Here is a 26,505-nt window from a genome sequence, read left to right as displayed (position 1 = left end):
TTTCCCGCGGAGAACAGTTCAGTGCACAGCCCTGTCGCCTGCGGAGAAGCTTTATTGGGGCTGTGACGGCGCCAGGCCCTGGGGGCGCAGGGGGGCTGCCCACTGCTGCCCCGCTCTGCTGAACCCCACACTTCAAACTGCCCACTCACTAGACTGCAAGAAAGTAACTGCCACTCGAAGTTTTCTCGCCCTCTGCATAAAATATTTGGGAAACCAGCACTTGGAAAAGGGGTGGCTCCAGGAGCAGAGAGCCTGGGCCGCCCTGCCCGGCGCCCGGCTCCCAGATCTGGGCACACGAGGCAGAGGCCAGGAGGAGCCCCCTCAGCTCCCCAGGCTCAGACTGGGCGAGGCTGGCTCCCGAGCTCCTGGGAGCTGATGGAACGAACACAAAGCAGCATGTGGCTCTAAGCCAGGCGCCCACCTTCGCCCTCAGCACCTACGGGGTGCTCTGAAAGAGGAGATGGCCTCAGCCTTAGGTTCAGTCAGCAGAGGTGGGTGACCCCATTCTGGGTCCTCTCCCCTCTCCTGGGCAGCAGCTGGCACAAGGAACACCCTGCCAGCTCTGGCACCGTTGCTCAGGCCATGGCAGACAGGGAGGGGGCCGCCCAGGAGCGGAGAGCACGGGCTAGGGGCACAGGGGGCAGAGGCCACCCTCCCCGGTGGGCTCCTGGCAGGCCATTCTGCTCGGCCGCAGCCTGGGCCTGTCACCTCTCTCCTAGTGCCATGTGCCCTCCACCACGCCAGGGCCGCGCCCCTGTGGACCCCCGGACCTCTGCAGAGGGCCCCAGGCTGAAGCCCAAACTCCGTGCTGGCCTGGCCGCAGCTCACCTCGCCCAGGAGGGGGTCTTCCCGGCACCTGCCTGGCCTGCAGAGGAGAGGGGCAGAGCCCACAGGCAGCCTGTCCCTCTGCCGCCTGTCCTGGGCCTCTCAGAGTGTCTGGGGCCCGCACCAAAGCCTTCCTGCCACCAGTTAGGTTCCTTTCTAAGTGCTCAGGCTGCAGGAATGAAAGACAGTCAATCTCAGCATAAAAATCTGTAAGCCTACCGGGAAAGGTCTTTACAGAGTTTTCTGGACTAAACTTTCCACATCCTGTAAATTTTACCTTGGAGTGTAAACTGTGGAGAGGGATGAGGCAAAAACAGGGGGCATGTTTACCTCAGGGATCCCAGCAAACAGGTGTCCCATCACAATAGGTAAAACTTCCTATTACCAGCGCCCCACCTGCACCGTCACAAGGCCACGACCTGTGGCCTCAGGGACCTGCGGCCTCGGGGAGCAGCCCTCCCTGCGCTCTCTGTCCCAGCCCTCGGCCCCGGCCTTCCCACCGCCTGCTGGCTTCATGGCCCAGAGGGGCCTGGGGCAGCTGGGGAAGGAGAAGTCTCAGCCTGAGGCCGGGCGCACGCTGGCTTCAGTGCCCGCTCCTGCGGGGGCTGGAATAGAGCAGGACCGCCCTGCCCCACTCGGCCTCGGGTACCACAAATCCCTCCTGGGGCACCGGCTGTACCAGGAACTGCACCCGGCCATCCTGGCCAGGCCGGGCTGCGTCCACGGACAGCTCCACCACCCGGTACTGGTTGGTAAACGCCAGGCCCAGGAGCGTGGGCTTCTCTGGCCCTGGCAGCGCCCTGCCGCGAGAGCCAGGGCCTGTCCCCGTCCGGCAGTGGATTCGGAAGCAGTGGGCTTGGGGGAGGGGGAAGGACCAGTGCAGGGTACAGCTGAGCTGGAGCCGCTCGGGGGTCCCCTCCGGGCCCAGGGCTGCTCGCTGCCAACGGACACAGGAGACGGTGACGGCCTGCACCCGGGCCAGGGGGCTCAGCAAGCTGCTTGCCCCCACCACCTGTGGAAGAGCGCGGCTTCAGCACAGGCGCCCAGGCGCGGGGGCTAGGGCCTCCTCAGCCCCCGCCCACCGCCCCTCCTCTCCCGGGGGAGGCCCCGCGGCAGGCTCCCCAGGCCTGGCCCTGGCAGGCATCACCTGGATCTCTCCAAGGCGACAGACGAAGGTCTCCTCCTCCTGGCTGCCCGGGGGCCGGGAGAAGCTCACGAAGAGGTCGTGCAGGAGGCAGCCTCGCAGGTTCACCTCATAGCAGCTGGCAAGAGGCAAAGGGACAGGTTGCCGGGGCCCAGCGTGGCCCAGCACTTTGGGGCTGGCTGTTCAGGGGCCCCGAGCCACGTGCCAAAGGGTGCCCTGGGGTTCTGGCGAGGGCCTAGAGGCCCGAAGGCCCGCAGTGAACATCCCAGGCTCGGCACCGCGACCCTGCCACCACGGTGTGCCCAGCCCCTGCTGGCAGCGTAGCAGTAAGGGGAGGACTCACCGCTGCGTCCAGCCCCTGCTGAGCGTCCGGCCACATCGGCTCGCCCATCTGGTCAGCTTGGTGGGGGGCACCCGCAGGGGCCGGGGGCTGTGCCTTGTGCCTGTTTCTGCTGGAGGGAGAGAAGGGCACTTAGTCCTAGCCAGGCTCCACAGGAGGAAGAGGAGACCCCCCAAAGAACATAACGGGGGTCAATAGCCCACCCGGCCACTCAGCAGGTTTCAGACCTGACACTCTGGTAGGGCCAAAGCTCATGGAGCAGCAGCAAGGGCTGCAGGGCTCAGGGAAAGAGGACAGGTGAGCAAGGGGAGGCGGGAGAGCAAGGGGAGGCGGGAGAGCAAGGGGGAGGCGGGAGAGCAAGGGGGAGGCGGGAGAGCAAGGGGGAGGCGGGAGAGCAAGGGGGAGGCAGGAGAGCAAGGGGAAGGGGGTAAGCAAGGGGGAGGCGGGAGAGCAAGGGGGAGGCGGGAGAGCAGGGGGGAGGCAGGAGAGCAAGGGGGAGGCGGGAGAGCAGGGGGGAGGCGGGAGAGCAAGGGGAAGGGGGTAAGCAAGGGGGAGGCGGGAGAGCAGGGGGAGGCGGGAGAGCAAGGGGAGGCGGGAGAGCAAGGGGAGGCGGGAGAGCAAGGGGAGGCGGGCACACGTGCTCTCCAGGGTGTCTGGGGTGGGCCAGGGCGCCCTCCCTGGGCTCTCCCCACTTGCCATCCCCCAGCCCTTCGCGAGTGGTGGCGGCCACGCCAGCAGAGGGCCCGCCCCTGCGCCTCTGCTGCGGCACATGTCCAGCCCCCCTAGAAGCTGCTGCCCCACTGAGCTGACCCTCCTTGCCCACTCCTGACCGCAGCTGCTCAACTCCAGCAAAGGCAGGACTTCTGTGCCCTGCCCATGCCGGCTCCCCACCCGCTCGGGCCTCTCCAGCCCTCTCTTCCCTGAGATGCCCCTGAAGCAGCAGAGTGGGCGCACGGGGGGGGGCGGGGGGGCCCTCTTCCTACCATTCAGCACTGAGATGCCTCCAATGTGGCAGTTGCTGGCGTCCCCTGTGGTGAGCTCCAAAGCCACCCTGACGGTCGTGGGCCCTTCGAGTTTATACACGAGGGACAGGAAAAGCTTGGGTGGCACTGGTACCTGCAGGGAGAACAACCTGGAGGAGAAAGGTCTATGGTTAGACCGCAGAGAAACTCTAAGTCCCCCAGGCCGGCTCCAGAGAGCTCCTGCCAGCGCGGCGCAGGCCAGGAGAGCCCTGTGCTCAGGGACGGACCCTCCCCAGCCCAGATCCTTTGGTGGGCTGGTGCACTCGAGCCTGTGCTCTAGCCTCACTTTGTTCTCTGCGGCCCTTTCTGTCCAGCTTGGCAAAGGGCAGGGAGCAAGGGGAGACACCGATGCCCGCGTGCCCACCCGTCACTCACCCACCTCACGGCCACGTGCCCCACCTCGGGGGGAATCGCCCCCCGGATCAGCAGGGAGCTGCCCCCGCTCCAGGCGTCCGCCAGGCAGCAGTGAGTCTTCACCCAGCCCCTGCCGTCCCCGCCCAGCCGGTGCTCTCCAAACAGGGGCTGGACCTCCTGGGCGCCGGGGTGGTACCAGGGCCCCACCTTCTCCTCCTGAACACAAGGGCAGGAGCAGAGCGAGGCCTCAGCGGAGGGAAACGGAGTGGCGCGCACAGCCCGGCAGGGAAGGAAGAGCGAAGCCGCCCCCTGACCACACACCCCGGGCCCCCCCGCCAAGCTGAGGCCAGAGGAGGCAGAGAGGAGGCGGCCCCTCTGCCAGGACACGGCCCCCTCAGAAAGCCGTCGCTCCCCGTCCCTCCCCATCATGTGACCCACACACCTGTCCATGGCAGATTCTTCGTGCTCCCATGCCCAGGCAAAAAGATGTGACAAAAGGTAAGGAGCAGATGCTGTGCGTGGGCAGGTAGCGTTCCAGCAAACTCCAGAACCTACAGAGGAACGCGCGGAGGCGACAGCTCAAGTCCAGGGTAACCGGGAGTCTCGACGTACCCCTCCACTCGCACATGGCTTTCCCACGTCTCTCCGGGACAGTCCTTCTGGAAGGGACTGCAGCTTCCCTGCCACGGAACTGTCAGGTGCGCGTCTGAGCACAGAGGACCCCCGGGCTCCCCGCCACACTCTCCCCTGCTTCTCCAAGAGGAGCTGAGGGGGCTGACCGCTCCCCACGCTGAGTCCCTCCTCCTCCCGTCACCACCCCCTGGAGGGGTCCCTGGAGAGCAAGACCAGGAGCTACTGTGGGAAGCTGGAGGGGCAGCCCAGCTCCCCTCCCCGCCCTCAGGGTGGGCAGGACTCACTTGTCCTGGTTCTGGAAGAAATGCTCCTTCTCCAAACACTCATACACCCAGCCAGGAGCAAACAGGGCCGCCGAGAAACCATGCTTCCGGATCAGTTCCAGCGACTAGGGAGAGAGAAGGCAGGTCAAGCGTGAGCAGGGGCCAGGCAGATGGACACCGGGGACAGAAGTGGTTCTCGCAGCGTCCAGACTGGATGGGGGGGCGGGCGCTGCACAGAATCTTCCCTCCCAACTCCACCGGGGCCTTTTAAAGCCCCCCCACCGCCGGAGTTTCAGACTGGCCCGCAGAGGGGGCCACGAAGGGCAGGAGACGCGGGTGCTGAGGTGGGGCCTCCACTAGGCTCTGCCTCTCCCTGCTCTTCACGGCCCTCACAGACTGCTCTCGTTGCACCAGCACAATCACAGCCGGGGAGGCCCGTCACGGGGTCAACTCACTCATTCACAGCAATGCAAGGTACTGGGAGGAGGGGGCAGTGTGAGAGCCCTGTACGACGTTATGCATGTTTGTTTTGAAAGTTCACAACTACTACTACTCACTCATTGTTTATGTATGTTTATGTATGAATGGGTCTACCTTAATAAATTATAAAATAAATAAATAAACCCAAATAGTTCAATTAAAAAAATACACAAATAGAATTTCAACAACAGCCAAGAACCTCCCTCCGGCCGCGGAAGGGCAGGGCTGGCCGCCGCGGGGACGGGCTGCGTCTGTTCACCGCCGGGCGCGGTGCCCCAGTCCCCGCTGCTGCCCCGGCTCGTCCCACCAGAGGGGCCCGCGGGCTGTGAAACGCGGCCTGGCGCCTTGGTCCTGAGCCCCTGGGCTGCCCACGCCCGCCAGCCCGACGTGCGCCGACGCCTCGAGGTGCCTTTCCAGGGCCCGTAAGAGAAGGTAAAGCCAGAGCGAGGAGAGCGTGGGGACAGGGCGCTGCGTCCCTCCCAGCCCCGTGGGAGCACCCGGCTGGCTTCGGTGAGGACGCGGCTCAGCCTCAGGACGGGCCGCCGCGTCTCGCTGGCGCAAGTCTGGATGCGCATGAAGCGTCCAGAAGCAACGCCAGCCCCACGGACGCAGGCAGAAGCTGAGGGCCCCCCCGGCGCGAAGCCCCGCTGCCCACCTTGTCCGTGTGGAACCCGCCCCCGACGACGTTGCCGCGGGCAAACACGTCCACGCCCACATACACGTCGGCCCGCCGCGCCCCGGCCGGCCCCAGCATCCGCGCCAGGTGCTCTTCCTGCCAGTTGTAGTTGGTGAAGAAGCCGTCGCAGGAGTCAAAGAACGCGCTGCAGGATGCGAGGGCGCGTGAGGCCCGCGCCCGGGCCCCGCTCCTCAGCCCGCCTCCCCCCACCCGCACTCCCACCCGCGCAGAACGCAGGGGCCACGGGCGGCCTCCCGGCTCCGGAACAGCGGCTGCCCAAGGAGCAGGGACCAGCCCGCACACTACGGCCGGCCGCCTCGGCTCGGGCCAGGGATAACGAGGCCCTCGGTCATCTCTTGAGATGACCAGGATGTGAGACAGCCCTCTGCCTTCCCCTCTCCACCCAGAGCAGCCATGTCTGCAGTGCCTTCTCTCCCCTGCCCACGCGGGGCCCAGGGCCACCCGGCCAGCCGTGCTCACCTGTTGTGCGCGTTCAGTTCGTCCTGCCACTTGAGCTGCCCGCTCCTCACCACGCTGTCGTACCAGAGCACCAGCCCCCCCGGGACCTGCCGGTGCAGCTGTGTGGTCAGGTACTGAAGGAACGGCGGCGTGTTCCCCACTGCAGCCAGCTGGGAAGAAGCAGAGGGAGGGCTTTCTCAGCAGGGGTCAGGGGGTGCCCCCAGCACAGGGAGGACAGAAGCACAGAAACAGCAACGGTGGCCAAAGGAGGGCCCAGCCCAGTGTGAGAAGCAGGAAGGGCACAAAAATCAGGAAAAGATAAAACGTGGTGAAAGGCAAGAGGTGGCAGTGAGAGGCATCCGGTCCAAGCCTCTACGGAGAAAGAGGAAATGTGGCCACAGAAGGAACAGGGAAAGCCAGGGCTGGGCCCAGCAAGGTTTCTAGAAACAGCTGGAGAAAGGCTGCTTCTCACTGCGAAGCACCTAAGCTTCAGAGTTGGCCCTGCTGGGAAGCCAGGAGAAGCAGCTCCTGTTGTAAAATGCAGCCAAACAGGTGGGCACATGCCCGGAGAAGGCAAGGCCGAGGACAGAGGTAGGGTCGACAGCAAAGCGGCATGGGGTTGGGGGCGGGCGCACCCCAAAAGAAAGGCTGCGCTCACACTCAGGGAATTCTCGATGTTGATCAACCAGCCATCAAAGCGAAAAAACTGGGCGATTCGGACCAGCTGATCCGCCACGGCCTGGTACGAGGGCGCGTCCCCTGCCAAGAAGGCCTCGCAGAGTTTGCCACCTTCGTTCCACTCCGTGATGAAAGTCCCTGTGAGGACAGGAGAGAAATGGGCTCAGACGTGGGCGCCATTTTCCACCAGGCCCCCGGCTCGCCTGGCCAGGCTTCTGGCCCAGCAGTGTGAGTGCCACCCAAGAGCTTGTTGGACATTCACGTTCTTGGGCCAATCCCCGGAGAGCTGATGAGCAGACACTCTGGAGGTGGCCCTAGGAGTCTGCGTCACCAGCCCCCTAAATGATTCCCAGGCGGGCCAAAGGTCCAGGCGAGAGGCACTGGTCCTACCCAGGGGCTGGCAGCCCACAGAGCCTGTTGGTAGATAAAGTCTTATCAGCCCAGCTGTGTGGTCACCCATCATCCATGGGTGCTCTGTGCTAGTTAACTGCTGGTCTGCAGAGCCAAAAACATCTGCTGCCTTCTCCTTTCCAGAAAATGTTCGCTGATGCCTGCTCCAGCCTATCGAGGCGGGGCCCGGGCAAGGAGCTTGGTTCCCGAAGGAACAGACACAGCCCGAGCCGTCTTGCCGCTGCGTCAGCTGGCAGGTGAGCTCAAGTCGGGCTCAGCAGAGGCCAGTCCTCAGCTCTTACCCAGCATGCTGACCCCATGCCGGTGGGCAGCATTGGTCCAGCCAACCGGGGGGATGGTGACCGTGTGGTGGCTGAAGTACACGAAGATGTCGATGTACTGCCAGTGGTAGAAGGAGTAGGGGCTCTGCGCAGCTGAGCCCTGAATGAACCTGCGTGAAGAAAGAGCAAGGTAGGGCCCAGGGGGCAGGGTCCCCACGTGGCCACCTCGGGGCAAAGGGGGCACCCCTCGAGCTCTGTTCAGCAAGGCTCTTGACAGCTTGCTCTGCGCCAGGCCCTGGGCAGGGACTGGAGAGAGAAGTATGAGCAGGCCACAGCTACCGTCAGAGGAACAGACTTAGGGAAATGTTCTACCGGGGTGTGGGGGCATTTGCCCCTGAATCTGCACAAAAGAAGCATTTTCAGTCCCAGTGAATGGCTGAAAAAAATGACAGGAAAGAAACAGAGGGCTCAGGAAAAGCTCTGAGTCTCCGGCCCTCACACTCGGTGCAGAGGTGAGCAGCTCCCCCCGGAGGCAGCCTCCCTGCATGGGGGCTGGGGCTGAGCGCACATGGGCGGCAGCCAGGCCAAAGCAGCCCCTCCGCCTGGGCCTTGACGGCCAGCTCCGATCAGCCTGACGTGGTCCTGTCTGCGTTTCAAGTGGCTGAGCTGATCCCAGCACCGCTGGGGGAAATGTCTTAACTGGCGGTGAGGGGCAGGACTGTAACCACCCTGAGCAGCAGAAGCCAGAAGCCAATGGGCCCAGAATGGGATCTGCGCTGACGTGTAGAAGGTTCTGGAAATGATGCAAGGGAGGCAACAAGTCCCAGGACCATGCGCTTTTGAGTTAAAGAGGAATCAAATGAACTTAAGAGCTGTTAAAGAGACAAGGTGTCAGTGTCACCTAACCCAGTTCCCGCGTCCCCGTCGTAGCAGCAGTGGCCTCCCGTCTCCCAGGCTGCTGCTCTTTCCACCACACGGCGCTTTCCCTCCACTCCTTCCCACCTGCCACCAGTGAAAACACACAACACGGCGCACAGGAGGCAGGTCTCACCTGTCATCCAGGTACCCGCCCATCATGTCATGGCAGAGCAAGGTCCGGGGCCTCTGGCTGCTCAGGGGTGGCTGGCGACCCGCTGGGGGCCCCAGGGCCACGTTAAAGTTGTCCTCCATGCTGGGCGTCCAAGCCAGGAGCTCCTCCAGCGAAGACAAGTAAAAGCTGATAGGCTGGGTGGTGTCCTTGTCATAATACCTAACTGGTCAGAGGAGGGAAGCAGTGAGGACTCAATCAGTGGGCATGCTCTGATGCTCACGGAGAGCGAGAACCTGGGCCAGGCAGCCCCAGGAGTGAGCGTGGAGACGGTGCTCAGAGCCTCAGTGCTTCTCACCTGGCAGGGGCTCCGCGGTGAAACTGACCACTTCTCGGAAGACTGCTTCTTCCTGATCCTCTTCCATTCTAAGCAAAGAGACAGGTCAAAGTACTTTTAAACAAAAGGTTTAAGAACATTTGCAAGCGCATGGACTTCTCCCCAAATTCACCAGCTTACCTTTTTTTTTATGCAAATTACAGAAATACGTTACCCAACCAAAGGAGCTGGTATGCTCTGACCTGCCCACCACAGCCGGAGTGGAGGCTGGGACCACCTTCTGCCCGGGTATCAACGAATAAACACCCACCCACCTCCAACACCTACCCGCCCTCTAACACAGCCACCCAGATACAGAGTCCAAGGACTAAAGACACACACTTCCCAGGGTGTGCAGGTTTTGCTACACCCAAGGAGCAAGGAATAATCGAAGCGCTAGATGGGCTAAGGTCCTAAGAGAGCAGGACCAAGCTTTCTCGAGAATCAGCGTCTCCCTAAGCGTTCTCCACGGAACAGGCATGAACTCCCCAGGTGTTCACGGAAGGGTGTTAGGGGGGAAAAGAGTTCCTGTGGGACATTAAGTTGGAAACCCTGGGAAGGAGGGAGGGAGAGGGAGGGCAGTGAGAAGACACCACATCTGCCGCTTGTTGGATTCCAGCTGAAATGCGCGAATTTGATCCCACTTTGTTAACTGGGGTATCATCTGCCAACACCCACTTCCAGGCAGAGGCTTTGGCAGAACCCCCTCCTAAGGCTCTCCCAGGCCTGCCCTCTGTCCCAGGCTCTCAGAATGAGGCTAGAACACCCCCCAAAACTGCAGGAATAGGCAGGAGGGCTGAGATGGGTTCAATTGGAGGTACTACTGAAAATACTACTTTTTTAATTTTGCCCCACCACCCTCCTTTATCCAAGCCACTCTTCTGTGGCCCATTTCCTTATTCCTTTGCCTCCCCACTCCAGGACCTCTCAAAGCCTTTGTCTGTCTATATCAGTCACTTTTTACTCCTCCATCAAGGAGGGAAAGAGCCGTCTCTACGTCCCTCCATCTACACACACCCTCTCCACCAGCCAGTCCCAAATGCCCCCCAGGCTCACTTCCCTGAGTTCTGAAACAAGGCTAAGGGGGGCCAGTGGGTGGTGTCTGTGTTCCCAGCTTCCCGGGGGAAGCCCACCCACCAGGGGTCTGCCCCAACCGAGAGGCAGCCCTGGCCCAGAAAGAGTGCGTGCCATCCCTTTTCAGCCTCTGTGCCCCACCCACTCTGTTCCCACCAAGCGGATACCCCTCTCCCACCCCCTCCCCATACCCTACCCCCTGAGTGCACCCTGTCCAGCGTGGGCACCCAGCTGGCAGCCACGGGGCGGTCACAGAGGCCACGCTGGGAAGCCGTCCCCCTTCCGCGGCCGCACCTTACAGGTGAGGCAGCTGAGGCTCCACGCCCACCGTCGGAGCGCAGGGAAGGGCACCCCCGGTCCCGACACCCGCAGCAAGGAGACCCCGTCCGGCGCCAGGGATTCCACTTTGGGGCGGGGGTGGCGGCGAGACCGGCAGGGGGGACAAAAGCCCCCACCCCCCGACCAGGTGGGAGGAGGGCAGGGGGAAGGTGACGCCCGCCGACCCGGGCCGGGGCGCCGGACCCCGCCCGCCCCCTGCCCGGCGCCCCCCGCCGCCCCGACCCGGTGCCCCCCGCCCGCCCGTGGAACTGGACGGCGCGCGGGCCGCCCCCGCCGGGCCTCCTACCGCCGCCGCCGCCGCCGCCGCCGCCGGGGCGGGCTCCCAGCCTGCTCGCCCCCCGCGCCCGCCTCGGGCAGCGCCTGGGTCTCCATGGCGCGCGCCGGGGCCCCAGCGTCACCAGCGACGAGGGCCCCTGGCTGTCCAATCGCAGGGCCGGGCCCGCCCCCGCGGCGCCCGCCAGCCAATGGGGACGGCGGAGCGTGGCTGCCCCGCTCGGATTGGGTCGGGTGGGACCCCCGCTCGCGCCCTCGGCTCGCGCCGCGGCCTCGCGGACTTTGTAGCCTGGACTAGGCCTGGGGGCGGGGCGAGGGCCGGGGAGGGGGCGGGGGCGGGGAGGGGGCGGGGAGGGGCGGGGCCAGGGCGGGGCCGGACCGGGCCGGACCGGGGCCGGGGAGGAATGTGAGGCAAGGAATCCGAGAGGCTCGGATTTGGGGTTCCTTCTCCATCCTCACCACACTCCTTCAGAGGCGCCACATCGAGGTCCATCTCAGAGAGGCTGGGCGATTTCCTCAAAGCCCCCAAGCCAATAAGTGGTAAAAGTGAGACTAGAACTCAGTTCGTCTGACCCCTCTTAAAAGTTAATTTTCAGGAAAAGGTAAAAAAACGAGATTCTCAAACAGATATGAATATGAACAAGCGTTTCAAATTTGGTTTCACTCGTTAAAAACACTAGGGCACCAGATGAATGTTATAACTGGCTCAAAAGAAAACAAAAACAGACACATTTAGTCATCAGGAATAGTGAAATGGACGTGAAAATGAAGGCAGAAGTGCCTTTTCTCCAGGCTGGGGTGAAGATAAAACAATTCACATGTCTACAAGGTACCTACAACTTGCAGGGAGTTGTAAAGAAGACAAGGAAGGGGAGCGGGGGTGGCTCAAGCAGAGCCCACGTGGAGCTCCCACATGGGAGGTACCAGGTTCATTCCCAGTGCCTCCTAAAGAAAACAAACAAGCAACGAGCAGACAACAAGCAAACAGACGATGGCGTCAACTCAGGGGAGCTGATGTGGCTTGTGGTTGAGTACCAGCCTCCCACACGTGAGTTTCCAGGTTCAATCCCTACCCTGATACCTCAAAAAAACAAAACAAAAAAAAAACGAAGGGCTAGGATCAGATAACCGGTGCATAATTTTCCATTCAAACACAGTTGTTTCCTACACCCCAAAACCTGCCCCCGAGCATTCAGGGCCTGCCCGTACCTCCGAGGGTGGCACCTGCCCAGCTGCTTGGGCACGGGAGATCACAATAATCGTGACCACACGAGGACTCAGCTGAGGACAAGCGGGAAGCTGGAGAAGAAGGGCTTGGGGTGTGGCTGCGTAAGGCCGGCCCCCTGGGGCCAGGGCCCAGCCAATCCCAGGCTCACCTTCTCCCAGTCGCCAGCACCCTTTCGCGCAGCTGGGAATTTCCAGCTAGTGGACCTGCAGCTGCTGCCGGAGCCAATCTGGGGCCTGCTTATTAGAGTTGCAGACTTTGGACTTTATGAGGCCCCAAGCTGCAATAAACGCTGGGGGTGGGAATATGACTAAGATTGTTGGGTATGGCCATGACTGGCCCATCAGCCAGGGAGGACAAGTCACGAGGCAGCAGGAGGCTGTGATTCCCAGGGACTCAGAGTCTGTGAAGCCAGCCTCCCGGGACTCTTTATGAGGCTTTGGCATCGGGAAGTTTATAATCAATAAGGAGGCCATACAAAGAAATAAATATAGGCAACTATATGGGTAATATAAATGCCGGCATTGCATTTTTATTTGTAACAGCACTTTTATTTTCTTTTTTTTTTAAAAGATTTATTTATTTATTTATGTATTCCCCCCCCCCCCCCCCCAGCCCATTTGTCTGTTCTCTGTGTCTATTTGCTGAGAGTTATTCTTTGTCCTCTTCTGTTGTCAGCGGCATGGGAATCTGTTTCTTTTTATTGCATCATCTTGCTGTGTCAGCTCTCCATGTGTGCGGCACCATTCCTGGGCAGGCTGAACTTTCTTTCATGCTCTCCTTATGGGGCACACTCCTGGCGTGTGGGGCTCCCCTACACGGGGGACACCCCTGTGTGGCACGGCACTCTTTGTGCGCATCAGCACTGCGCATGGACCAGCTCCACACATGTAACACCACTTTTTACTTCTTCCATCTTTTAAATTACAAACACATAAAAAAAAAAATCAGGCCCAAGTGCAACAGCAAAGATCAACAAGGAAGGATGGTCCAATAATGAGCCCCTGATACTGATGACTATGCTTAGGAGCCTGTGTGCCTGAAATATAAACTAGGTCTAGAGCTGTAGGGAGCCCAAGAGTTACCTCCTGAGAGCTCCCATGTTGCTCAAATGTGGCCACTCTCTAAGCCAAACTCAGCATGTAAAGGCATTACCATCTCCCCAACATGGGACATGACTCTTGGGGATGAGCCTCCCTGGTGCCAAGGGATTACTACCAATCACTAACTGGAGAAGCAACTAGAAAGAGACCTCAAATAAAAGTGTCAATTCAGACCAGCAGAATACCTCAGCCTACATGTTGGATCAAGTGTTAAAAACTGCTCTTTGACCTTGAGTAAAAGGGGGAAATGGCAAAGACAAATGAGTTGATATGGCTAAGAGTCTTCCAAAAAGAGTCGGAGGTCATCAGAGGATTCGCACTTACGCACACCTCAGCAGGTCCCCAGAAAAAGCCAAAGTATATACAACCTTAGGTACTGGTTCTCCTGAAAGCTACGGAGATCCACAGGGTATATGGTCATGGCAGATGGATTTGGAGTTCTGTGCCATGTCAGAGGGCCCTACTTTGGAATTTGTGCTCCTGAGTGTGACGGAGATGGACACAGATGTGACTTTTCTACACACGCTTCTTCTGTCACTTTTACGGAACCTGTGGTTGGCACTAGGGATGGTGTATACTCAGGAGACTTGAATCTCTGGACTGCCCATGTGCCAGCCGGGCCCTGAGCCTCAGCAGAGTGGCGACTCCTACTCTCTGGTTCATTGGTCTTACCCAGGTCAGCTAACAGGGAGGTGAGGATGGTCAACCACCACACCAGGGAATCAAGAGTGCCTACAACTGTAAGCAGAGGAATTGCATCCATCATCCATGTGGAATCTAAGCCCCCTCTTGATCTAGAGGTGGAGAGGACATCACCATCCCAGGGTCCACAGAATGGAGGAATAAAGTATGGACTAGTGTGGACTTATTGATATTCTACTGTAAAACTATTGTGACAAGTAATAGAAGAAATTTTAGCATCGAGGTGGAGAAAGTGGCCACAGTAGTTGCTGAGGGCAGGGAGAGGGTAGAAGAGATGCCATGTGGGGGCATTTCGGGGATTTTGAATTGTCCTTAATGATATTGCAGGGTCAATGGACTTTATATATCCTGCCATAACCCACTGAATGTACTGGGGGAGAGTGTGAACTACAGGGTAAACTATTATCTGTATAGTGTAGCAGTGCCCCAAAATGTGTTCACCAAGTCGATGAGTGTGCCGCAATGATGGGGGAGGTTGTTGGTATGGGAGGAGTGGGGTGGGGGGTGGGGGGTATACAAGAATCTCATATTTTTTAGTGTAACATTTTTTGTGTGATGTATCTGTGTGATGTATATATCTTCAAAAAAATACGATTTTCAAAAATGATATGGTGGGAGGTGGGGAGTGGGTTATATGGGAACCTCTTAGGTTTTTTGTTTTTTTATGTTTTTTAATGTAAAATTCCTTGTGATCTATTAACTCTAATTAAAAAACAAAAAAACAAAAAACAATCAGGAAAGCGGACTTGGCTCAATGGATAGAGCATCCACCTACCACATGGGAGGTCCAGGGTTCAAACCCAGGGCCTCCTGACCCATGTGGTGAACTGGCCCACACACAGTGTTGATGTGCACAAGGAGTGCCATGCCATACAGGGGTGTCCCTGCGTAAGGGAGCCCCATGCGCAAGGAGTGCGCCCCGTAAGGAGAGCCGCCTAGTGTGAAACAAAGTGCAGCCTGCCCAGGAATGGCGTCGCACACACGGAGAGCTGACGTAGTAAGATGACACAACAAAAAGAGCCACAGATTCCCAGTGCCACTGACAAGAATAGAAGCAGACCCAGAAGAACACACAGCGAATGGACACAGACAGCAGACAACTGGGGCAGGGCGGGGGGGAGGGGAGAGAAATAAATAAAAATAAATCTTTAAAACAGAACAGAAAAAATCATAAACTATGTCATTGGGAACACAATGTATAAGATGTAATTGGTGGCAAGAATAACAAAGTGGAAGGAGAACAGTGGGATATAGGAGCAGGGCGTATGTGGGCTATTGAAATTAAGTTGGTATCAATACAAACTAGATTGTCATCGCATTAGGATGCTAAATGTAATCCCCATTGTAGCAGTTTGATATAGTTATGAATTCCACGGAGAGGTCTGCAGAGATTTTGCACGACAGGAGATACGCCCTAGAAACTGAAGGGCTAGAAGCCTCGTCTCTGCCTCTTTAAGCCTCAGTGTTCTCACCTGTAAAGTGGGCGTGTGCACACCTTTCCAACAGGGTGAGTAGGAGGAGCGCCTGGAAGGCACTCGCTCAGCACGGCACCCACCCCCACCGCTGCTGCTCCCTCAGCTCGGGGGTGGGAGAGGCTGGGGTGACCCGAGTTGGTGCAGAGTGGCCCCAGGCAGGCGGCAAGAAGAGCCCGGGTGACTCCAGGGAGATGAGGCCTCCAGGGGGCCCCTGTCAGGGACGCCCCAAGCGCCCTGCCCTGGTGCCGAGGCCCGGTCCCCCGAAGCCGCCTGGGGCCATGCAGGTATCCCGAGGGTCTGCCCAGTTTGCCCCAGCCCAGCCTTAAGAGCCGTCTGGGGGTGGAGCATTTAAAAACATGCCTGCCGGGCTTCCACGGGGGTCCTCAGGAACCTTCTAAGAGCCCACCTGGGCACAAAGGCAAAAAAAGAAAAAAACATTTCAAACTATTACTGCTTCCGTATATGGTATTCCTAGATGCTCCGGAAGGACTTGGTTGGGAAGCGGATGTGGCTCAGATGATTGAGCTCCTGCCTACCATACGAGAGATCCCTGGTTCGGTTCCCAGTGCCTCCTAAAGAAGACAGCGAGCTGGTGCAACGGGCAGGCATGGCAAGCTGACGCAACAAGAGACACAAGAAGAAAAACATAATGAAAGATACAACAAAGCAGGGAACAGAGGTGGCTCAAGCAATTAGGTGCCTCCTTCCCGTATCAGAGGTCCTGAGTTTGGTTCCCAGTGCCTCCTAAAGAAACAAGGAAGATGAACAGATACGGAAAGTACAAACAGAGAGGGCGTGGGGAGAAATAAACAAAAAATTTTAAAAAAGGAAAGTCTTGGTGAGTGAGAGATGAGCGATGGAGTAGGATGTCTGGGCTCCAACGTCCCCAACTCACCTTAACACGCAATTGCAGCTCTGCTCAGGCTCTTGCTCAAGCCTGGCCCTCCCTCCCCACCTGCACCTGTCCCGCCTGTCACCCTCCATGGTGGAGTGAGCTCACTTGGTCACAATGAAATACCCCTGCCTGCAGTCCTCGCCCCACCCCCCAGCTGCTGACCCTTGTATTATAATTGTTAATTGGACAGATGTTCTCCTTTTAAAAACTTAAAGCATCGTAAATGAAACTAATGCTACCTTTAACCCACGGTCCCCTCTCAAGTTTGGTTTTCTCACCTCCTCCCCTCTGGAGATCCCCAATATTCCCCCCATGTTATCAGTTTGGTCTGTTTCCTTCCAGATACTTCAAAATACTTTTTACATCTTTATGTGTTTGCCTAGAACTAGATAATATCGCTTGTGTTTTATAAAAATGATATCATATTATACAAATGATTCTGCATCTTGCTTTTGTCACACACCTGTATTTTTGAAACCATGCCATGTTGATTTATATAGCTCTAGTTTATTCATTTTGACTAGTATTTAAAATACCATGATTTGAACCCACAGTCTACATTTTAAATGTTTCTGTTTGTTTGCTATTACTTTTTTAAAATGCTAAAATGAACGGCTTTGTATATACCTCCTTGGGCACATATATATTTTTTCTTTTTAAGGTCAAAATATAGAAGTAGAGTTGCTAGTAATAGAAGATGTGTGTTTTCAGGTTTAAGAATCACCACCAAATTGCTGCCCATAGGGTATCTCCCTCAACGTCATTGCCAGCACAGGTAAGCATGGCTTACTCCACAGCCTCCCAAACAAGGGCATTATCAAACTTGAACATTTCTTCTCACCTGGTGGGTGGATAAAGGTGACTCACTGTTGCTTGAATCTCAGGTTGCACAGCTTTTCTTGTTGAACCACCATTTGAAATTGTGTGTGTCACTCCCATGAGGCCCATAGCCTTTGACTTCTCCTTTCTTAATTGACGTGTAGGAGTCGGTCACGTGTTCTGGATACTAATAGTTTACACATATGTTGCAAATGTGTGTGCTGTGTATCTTTTAACTCTTCAAAGGTGTCTTTCGTAGCTATAGGTGTTTTTGTTTTCAGTGTGGTCGAATGTACTAATATTGTCCTTGATGACTTTGCTGATTTCTCCTGTTTATGAAGATTGTCCCTACTTCAAGGTCACGGAGATACTCTCCTGCATTTTCAGCAAGTCAAGTTCAGTTGTCTTTTGTTGGTTGGGTTGGGTTGGGTTTTTTGTTTTTTGGGGTTTATTTTGTTTGTTTTTTTAAATATTCAACCTCTAGATGCCTTTTGGGATAGTCAAATTTTTCTCTTTCTTCCTGGGCCAGTTTTGGTAATAACTGTTTTCCTAGAAAAGTGTCTGTTTCGTCAAGGTTTTCAAATTTGGGGTATCAAATTGTTCATGATCTTACTCTTTACTCTCTTGGCTATGCCCTCTTTTAATTCCAGTCTTGTTTATTTGGGTCTTCTTTTCTCTGGTGCCTGTCGCCAAAGGCCTATTTGTAAGGCTTTTCAAAAACAAGCTCGTGATTTTAGTTTTTGTTTGTTTACTGTTTCATTCACTTCTGCTTGTATTTTCTTTCCTCCTGTTTCCTTTGGATTTGTTTTGTTGTTCTTTTTGTGGGTTCAGAAGTAGAAAGTTTGGTTCAGTTATTTTTAAATCTTTCTTGTTTTCACATGAATGCAATTGAGGGGATGCAGCTCCCTGTGAGAATCCCTTTCGCTGCATCCCGCAGGTTTTGATATTAGCACTTTCATTTTCATTAAATTCTAAATACTTCATGATATCTACTTTTAGTTCCCCTTTAGCCCATTTATAGTTTCAAAAGTATTCGGTGTCTTAGCTCTTATTTTTCAGTTGATTTCTAATTTTATTGCCCTTTGTCCCTAGGCCTGTGTCTACAGGCTGCAGATAAGACTTGTTCAAGTATTTGCTGAGACAGCTTCCATTGCTTAGTTCATGTGTGTTTGAAATGCAGTGTGCAGTTGTTCAGTGACATCTTCTTGTCAAAAGTTCTCTATGTCTCTATTTCTTTTTTTTAATTTTTACTTTTTTATTAAAGTTAATAGATCACAAAGAACGTTACATTAAAAAACATAAGAGGGAAACGGACTTTGGCCCAGTGGTTAGGGCGTCCGTCTACCATATGGGAGGTCCGCGGTTCAAACCCCGGGCCTCCTTGACCCGTGTGGAGCTGGCCATGCGCAGTGCTGATGCGCGCAAGGAGTGCCGTGCCACGCAAGGGTGTCCCCTGCGTGGGGGAGCCCCACGCGCAAGGAGTGCGCCCGTGAGGAGAGCCGCCCAGCGTGAAAAGAAAGAGCAGCCTGCCCAGGAATGGCGCCGCCCACACTTCCCGTGCCGCTGACGACAACAGAAGCGGACAAAGAAACAAGACGCAGCAAATAGACACCAAGAACAGACAACCGGGGGAAGGGGGGAAATTAAATAAATAAATAAATCTTTAAAAAAAAAAAACATAAGAGGTTCCCATATAACCCACTCCCCACACCCCCACCCCCATCATTTTTGTAAATTGTATTTTTTTGAAGATATATACATCTCAAAAAATGTTACATTAAAAAGCCTAAGAGGTTCCCATGTACCCGCTGTTTCTTTTATGTTTGGTGTACTGTCAGCTTCACAGAAGTGTGCAGCATGGGTTTTTCGACTTCTCTTTCAGTTCAATTTTGTGATTTTTGGCAAATAGTTTGTTTTAGCTATGTGACATGCCCCTCCTTGTCTCCTTTGCTTAGAACCCTATTTTAATCCGTAATGACTTGCCCTACCAGCTTTTCTTTTGTTAGCATTGTTCTGGTGTATATTTTTTGCCCCTTTATTTTGAACCCCTCTCTATCGTTCAGTCCTGTGTCCATCTCGTAAACATCGTGGGTCTGGATTCCGTTTTTAGATCCAGCTGAGAGTCCCTGCTTCCTTGTAGAACGGCTCCACTGCTCACGTCGTCACTGCTGCTGGGCTTGGATTTTTTCCCACCGTCTTATTTTATCTTCCCCTTAGGTCAGCTGTTTTGTGGTCCCTTTTTGCCCTTTGGTTAATACAGTCTGCTCTGATCTAGATTTTTCTCTACTGCATTTACTCTACTATTTTGCTAATATTGTCTTGAATTTTTAAAAGATTTTTCCTTTTATTGCTATGAACTTTCTCAAGGATACAGGAAAGCATAGAAAATAGTACTGCCAGCTCTGTCAGTTCCTATAATGTTGCCAGAGTTGCCTCAGACAATTTTTAGCCCTTTCTTACAGTGAAATCTAACACGCAAACAGAAAAGTATACAAAACAGAAATGTAGCGCCCAGTGGTTTATCACGAAGGAAACACCCATTTAACCACCACCCAAGGCAAGTAGGGAAGGGCCAGAAGTACCCCTTATGCCCTGCCCAGTCGCTTCACTCTTCCTTCCTGAAAAGATAAGTGACTGTTCTGACTTTATCATAACTGCTTCATTTCTTTTCTTAATAATGCTCCTAAAAATATGTATTTTGTTTTTGCCTGTTATTGAACTTTACATAATGGACTAATGCAGTTTGCATTCTCACATACACACATGTATAACATCAGATAATATCTATCACACATGATCATTTTATTTTATTTTATTTTTTTAAGATTTATTTTATTTATTTCTCTCCCCTTCCCCCCGTTTTCTGCTCTCTGTGTCCATTCTCTGTGTGTTCTTCTGTGTCCACTTGCATTCTCAGTGTCACTGGGAATCTGTGTCTCTTTTTTTTGCATCATCTTGCTGCATCAACTCTCCAAGTGTGTGGCACCACTTCTGGGCAGGCTGTGCTTTTTTCACACGGGGTGGCTCTCCTTGCAGGACGCACTCTTTGCACGTGGGGCTCCCCTACACGGGGGACACCCCTGTGTGGCACAGCACTACTTGCGTGTGGCAGCACTACACATGGGCCAGCTCACCACATGGGTCAGTAGGCCCTGGGTTTGAACCCTGGACCTCCTATACGGTAGGCGGATGCTCTTTCGGTTGAGCCACATCCGCGTCCCATGGTCATTGTATATATGTATATAATTGGGCTTCTTTCACTTAACATTATTTTTTTGAGACTCATTCACGGTTTTGGGCGTGGTTGAGAGGTGTTCATTTTTAATGCTGTATAGTAGTCCACTATACAAAGATACCAGTCACTCCACTCTACTGCTGGCTGACAGTTGGGCTGCTTTCAGATTTGAGCTTTCAGAAGAAAAACGCTGCTATGCCATTTTTATCCAGCTCCCTCAGTGTATGATCCTCCCCTCCTGACACGTGTGTACCTAGGAGAAGCACCGCCAGGCGACGTACACGTGCAGCGGTCGGCATTTAGTAGGTGGTTGGGCCAGTCTATGCTCCCAGCAACAATTCCTTGTGTCACCCCTTCTCTGCCTGCATCCCTGTGGCTGCCATGACAGATCAACTAAGTGGCTTAAAACATTATAGTTCTGGAGTCAGAAGTCCAGAATCAGTCTCTCTGGGCTTCAGCCAAGGAGCTGGCAGGGCTGGTTCCTTCTGGGGGGTCCAGGGGAAAGTCCATTTCCTTGCCCCTTTCAGCTGCTGGTGGCCGCCTGCACCCCTGGGCTCGCAGCCCCTTCCGCACGTCACTCAAACCTCTTGCTCCCATCTTCACAGCTCCTGACTCCTCCTGCGTCCTCTGTCAATACAGGGACCCCTGTCATGGCATTGGTCCCATCTGGACAACCCATAATATTCTCCCATCTCAGGTGCTTACCGTAATCCCATCTGTAAAGTCCCTTTTGCCATGTCAGGTGACATAGTCCCAGGCTCCAGGAATTAGGATAGGGACAGCTTTTGGGGAAGGGGACATATTCCACACCATACTCTCCAGCACTTGGTATTATCAGTCTTTTAAATTTTTGGCATTCAGATGGTGAATAATGATTTAGATTAGCGTGTTCCCTGTTTGCTAATGAGCTTGAGGATCTTTTCATATCATTTTCAGCCACTTAGATATTTTCTCTTGTGAAATGCTTGCTTAGGACTCTTGTCCAAACTGTCTGGTTGGATTATTTATCATGTCCTACTCATTCATAGGAATTCTTTTTATATTCTGTGTGGGAGCACTTGTTGGTTATGTGTTGCCATGATTTTTTTCCAGTTTTTGACTTGTCTTTTCACTCCTTTGGTGGTGGTGGTGGTGGTTGAACAACAGGTAGTTTTCCTGTAGTAGAGTTCATCAGCCTTTTCCATTATGATTGGTATTTTCCCATCTTTTTCAAAAAAGATTTCTCTCCCTTAAAGTCATGAAAATATAGAATACTCCATCCTATCCTATTTTCTAGAAGCTTTCTTATTTTACCTTTCACCTTTAGATCTACAGCTCGCCTGAATTTATTTTTGTTTATGATGTGAGGAAGGAATCAAGTTCATCACCCCAACACCATTTTTTGGAAAGCCCATCCTTCCCGGAAAATCAAATGCCCATACATGTCTGGATATGTTTTGGGTTCTCTGTTCTACTCCACTAGTCTCTGTCTCTCTTTTTTTTTTAACCTCATGTGCAACACATGAATGTTGTCACTTTATAATAAATCTTGATCTTCAGTGGAGCAAGTCCCCCTACCTGGACCTTCTTCAAGATCATCTGTGCTACCTACCCTTGGCCCTTTGGGCTCCCATAGAACTTTGAGAACCAGCCTGACAATTTCTAAGAAGTCTGTTGGAATTTTGGTTGAGACTTCATTGAAACCCCAGATAGGGGAAAACTGATGTCTTTACATAATTGAGTTTTGCCATCCATGAGTATGGTATACCCTTCTGGGTGGTCATGAAAATGCAGCAGACAGATCTCCTGCTCTGGAGTGTCCAGTTGACTGAAAATCCCAGCTGCTGCCTTTGAGGTCTACCACAATGATGCACTGAGAACTTGCTTCTCACAGGCTGCTCCCAGTCCATGCCTGAGCACAGGCAGGCCATTATAATGGACAACTTTAGCTCAGGGACTCCCCTTGACTTTTCTCAGGACTGTTCTGTGATTGTTGGAAAATGTGTTTATTTCACCTTCTTTCCTGAAGCACACTTTCATTAGGAATAGAACTTTAGATTGGTAATTATTATTTTTTCAGTCCTTTAAATATACCATTCCACTGTCTTTTGGCTGGCATTGTTTCTGTTGAGAAAGCAACTGACAAGCTTTATTAATCCTTTGAAAGAAAAAAACGTCCCCTCTTTCTGTTTTATAAAATTTTCTCTGTCTTCAGTTTTCAGCAGTTTTATGACAATGTGCCATGCTGGGTGTGGACTTGGTTTTATTTAACCTGCTTGAGAGTCATTGAGTTACCTGAATCAGTCCTTAGTGATTTTCATCAGTTATTGTTTTGGCAGCATTCTCTCTCTCCTCTTATTCTGGGATCCAGATATACATATGTTGGACTTAATTGTCCCCTCCATATGGAGTTATCCTTTTATTCTGTATTTTCCATCCTTTTGACCACTAATGCTTCCTTCTGGATATTGTCTTCTGATTTATATTCCCATTCACTAACTTTGATGCTATACTCATCTGTTGAGTTCTTAGTTTCAGTTGTTTGTTTTTCACTTCTGGGATTTCCATTTGTTTCTTCCTCCTCCTCCTTCTTAGTCTTTTCATCATCATCGTCATCATCAATTCACGTTCTCTGCCACAGTTCTCAATCTTGTCTTTTATCTCCTGGAATGTAGTGAGGATAGTAATTTTAAGTTTTTATTCTCTCTACCATGTTGTTTTTCCCCAACAGGACAAGCATTCGACACATCCTTGTTGAGTATCATTGGTAAGTAGGATCTACAACCACATGGACAATTAAGAGTCGAAACATTTTCTCTGTCTTTAGGCAGGGACACTTCCAAATTACCCAGAGTATACAGACTTCTAATCCTGTTTGTGTAAGCGTCTAAGTAAAGTGGAAATTCTGTCTTCATCTGGCCATCTGCGTACTGAAAAGTAGGCTCTGTTCCTTTCTGCCCTGGGAGGGGCTGGTTTTCCAGGCCAGTTGAGGGAGAGCACTTGAGGTCAACATGCCTTTCCAAGCCCTAGTTTGGCTGTGAGGGACTTCAGAGAGAAGAAGGTAGAGTCCTCGGTGAGCCATTACTTCTGGAATGCTTCCCTTGGCACCTGAGTTAGCCTCCTGAATTTGAGTGATCTCATCAGTCAGTTGATTCCAGAATGTTCCATCGTGCTCTTGGAAACACTAACCCTGACACTCCCATCCCACCTCATTGGTCCCTAAACCCTGGCCCCATCCTCAGCCAAGCAGAGAATAATGAGACTGACTTGGAAAATTATATGTCTGAGCACCTAGACAGCTTGGCCCTCAAGGTATGGTTTCTATTTTTGTGTGTGTGTGTTTTTATAATTGTTTTATTAAGATATAATTTACATACCATATAATTCACTCATTTAAAGTGTACAATTCAATGGTTTTTAGTATATTTGCAGAGTCGTGAAACTATTATTACAATCATTTTAAACCTTTTCATCGTACCCCAAAAGAAACCCCACACCAATTAGCACTCATACCCCATTTTTCCCATCCCCCAAACCCCAGCCCCCAGCAATCACTAATCTACTTTTTATCTCAATGGATTTGCCTATTCTAGACATTTCGTATAAATGGAATCATATGATATGTGGTCTTTCCAGACTTGCTTATTTCACTTAGCATCATGTTTTCAGGGTTTATCCATGTTGTAGCATGTATCTCTATTTCATTGCTTTTTGTTGCCAAACAATATTCCATTGTAAGGACAGACCACATTTTATTTACCCAGTCATCAGGGGATGGGCATTTGGATTGTTTTCACTTTTTTGCCTCAGTGAGTAACACTGCTGTGAAATATGTACACATACTTTTGTGCGGATGTGTATTTTCATGTCTCTTGAATAAATACCTATTTATTTATGGAGTGGAACTGTTGGGTCATATGGTAATTCTATTTTAACCTTTTCAGGAACTGTCCAACTGCTTTTCCAAGCACCATTTTACACTCTCACCAGCAAGGTATAGGGTTCCAGTTTCTCCATTTGCGCACCAACACTTACTATTATCAGTCTTTTTAAAATTATGGCCATCCTGGTGGTGTCACCATGTTTTGATTTGCATTTCCCTGATGGCTAATGATACTGAGCATGTTTTCATGTGCTTCTTGGCCCTTTGCATATCTCCTCTGAAGAAATGTGTATTAAGATTCTTTGCCCATTTTCAAACTGAGTTGTCTTTCTATTATTGAGTTATAATAGTTCTTTATATATTCTATAGGTCCCTCACCATTTATGTGACTTGTCTTTTTTACTGTCTTGATAGCAGTCTTTGAAATTTTAAAAAGTTCGATGACATCCTATTAGTTTTTTTTCCTTTTATTGCATGTTCTTTTGGTGACTAATCTAAGAAAGAATTGCCTAGTTCAAGGTCACAGAGATTTACGCTCACGTCCTAAGAGTTTCAGCTCTTACATTCAGGTCTTTGATCCACTATGAGTTATTTTTGTATATGACCGCCATTGCATGAAAAAGAATGTGGTTTTTTTTCTTTTTTTTTTTTAAAGATTTATTTATTTATTTAATTTCCCCCCCTCCCCTGGTTGTCTGTTCTTGGTGTCTATTTGCTGCGTCTTGTTTCTTTGTCCGCTTCTGTTGTCGTCAGCGGCACGGGAAGTGTGGGCGGCGCCATTCCTGGGCAGGCTGCTCTTTCTTTTCACACTGGGCAGCTTTCCTCACGGGCGCACTCCTTGCGCGTGGGGCTCCCCCACGCGGGGGACACCCCTGCGTGGCAGGGCACTCCTTGCGCGCATCAGTGCTGCGCATGGCCAGCTCCACACGGGTCAAGGAGGCCCGGGGTTTGAACCGCGGACCTCCCATATGGTAGACGGACGCCCTAACCACTGGGCCAAAGTCCGTTTCCCAGAATGTGTTTTATTTAGTCTTTTCTGCAACCTTCTTTTTTTCATGGTTTGGACAAGGACATCTCATTTTATCCCAGTTACTATGGACCAATAAAACGAACCCGCCATTGTGCCGTTGAGCTCCCAACGTGAACTCTGCGGAAAGCTGTTCTTGCGGGCTCGTGTCCACACACACACACACACGCACACACACACACTACACCCCCTTAGCGTGGTCTGAGAGGTCTGGGAATGTCCTCCTGACTACCCCGCAATCCAGGCAACAAAAAATCCTGGAAATCCTAACAAGAGCAATTCTTTCCTTTGGTGGAGTCCTGCCACTTCTACGCCCTTTTCTTACAACACTAACGTTTGTGTTGCAAATGAGTTTACCAGCCCTTCTCCAGGGACAGATGGCCGATTCCTCACCAGCCAGGGCAGGGCAGGGGCAAGGACCCTGCACAGAGGAAATGGCTTGGAGAGGGAGCCGGATGGAGCAGGTAAGGGGGGACAAAGCAGAACTCCTCCGAGAAGGCTGGTGTCCGTGGCCCCCACACTTTAATAAGTCCTCTTATTTGTCATTATGCCCCAGCACCTGGCACACGGCCCGGGCAGAAAGCAGGCATGTGGAGAAGATTTGGCAAAAGAGCGAGAAACAGGGCCAGGCTGGAGGGACCGCGGGAAAAGACCTTCAAGTGCAGGGGTGTCGAAGGGGGCGTGGGCAGGTGTCCAGAGCAAACGTTGCCTCCTGCGGCCAGAGGTGGGTGGGCAGCCCATGCTCCACCTGGCTCTGCCCTGGGAGAGGCTGGGTGGGGGGCAGGGGGCGAAGCAGGCACTCCCTCCGTGCACCTTGGCGGGCAGCAGTCCGCCTCCGCCCCCACCTGGGCCGGGTGGCCTCAGCGCCGCAGAGCTGGGGAGTGCTCTCCGCCCCACCGAGAGCAGCGTCTGCCGCTCAGCTCTGGCCCCAGCCCACGGCCGAGCGTGCTGGCGCAGCCGCCGCCCCCTGCCACAGCCGAGGAAGGAGGCCGGCCGTTTGCCAACCTGCCGGCACCAGAGGCAGCTCGGCAGCTCCTGTGCTGCCCGCTGGTGGCCGGATAAGGGCCCTGGCCGCTGACCGAGTTGGCAAGGGACAGAAGGGAGAAGAGACACCTGCTCTTCCCCCCTCGGGCGCCAGGGGGGCTGCTGGGTGTGTGCACGCCCGAGGGTGGTTGCAGCGACTGGACTTGTGTCCCCCCAAAAGTCACGTTCAATCCTAGCCCCTGCTTCCTGTGAATGTGGCCTTTTTTGGGTAAAGGGTCTTTGCAGGTGGTATTAAGTTGGAGATCTTTGGGCAGGCCCCAAACCCAAGGACAGGTGTGCTTAGAAGAGAACAGAGAGGGGACGCAGAGGCGCCGTGAGAAGCCCACACGGAGACGGGGGCCGAGAGCCCAGCGGTGCCGCGCACCCGAGCGGGCGGGCACCTGAAGCCACGAGAGGCCGCGGGGCACAGAGCACAGCCTCCCCCACGAGAGCCGGTCGAGCCCTGCCTCCGACCCGCGGATTGAGCCCATGTGTGACCAGGGCC

The 26,505-nt window shown here is 53.6% G+C and overlaps 1 protein-coding gene and 1 long non-coding RNA gene across 3 annotated transcripts; one reads left to right on the top strand and one right to left on the bottom strand.

The window, feature by feature from the left end:
* Nucleotides 1-34: 34 nt before the first annotated feature.
* Nucleotides 35-10,739, bottom strand: ENGASE (endo-beta-N-acetylglucosaminidase). 2 transcript variants are annotated; one of them, XM_058284830.1, is made up of 14 exons: nucleotides 10,648-10,739; nucleotides 8,931-8,998; nucleotides 8,597-8,798; nucleotides 7,567-7,715; nucleotides 6,855-7,012; nucleotides 6,218-6,366; nucleotides 5,717-5,882; nucleotides 4,603-4,706; nucleotides 4,128-4,236; nucleotides 3,711-3,901; nucleotides 3,293-3,441; nucleotides 2,313-2,421; nucleotides 1,973-2,087; nucleotides 35-1,837 (listed from the first exon to the last, which is right to left on the bottom strand). In XM_058284830.1, the coding sequence occupies exons 1-14, from the start codon at nucleotides 10,731-10,733 to the stop codon at nucleotides 1,409-1,411; spliced, it is 2,184 nt and encodes a 727-aa protein (XP_058140813.1). In that variant the 5' UTR covers nucleotides 10,734-10,739; the 3' UTR covers nucleotides 35-1,408. The 2 variants fall into 2 exon arrangements, with proteins under 2 accessions (XP_058140813.1, XP_058140814.1); XM_058284831.1 differs by having other exon boundaries at nucleotides 2,313-2,418.
* A 12,552-nt stretch (nucleotides 10,740-23,291) lies between these two features.
* LOC131275108 (uncharacterized) lies at nucleotides 23,292-25,681 on the top strand. Its single transcript, XR_009182565.1, has 3 exons — nucleotides 23,292-23,379; nucleotides 25,349-25,441; nucleotides 25,534-25,681. It is a non-coding gene; the product is annotated as an uncharacterized lncRNA (long non-coding RNA).
* The last annotated feature ends 824 nt before the right edge of the window (nucleotides 25,682-26,505 follow it).

This window comes from Dasypus novemcinctus, chromosome 21 (genome assembly GCF_030445035.2).
Source record: "Dasypus novemcinctus isolate mDasNov1 chromosome 21, mDasNov1.1.hap2, whole genome shotgun sequence".
Taxonomy (NCBI): domain Eukaryota; kingdom Metazoa; phylum Chordata; class Mammalia; order Cingulata; family Dasypodidae; genus Dasypus; species Dasypus novemcinctus.
Note: the sequence above shows the minus strand (reverse complement) of the source record. Positions and strands in the feature narration are given on the sequence as shown.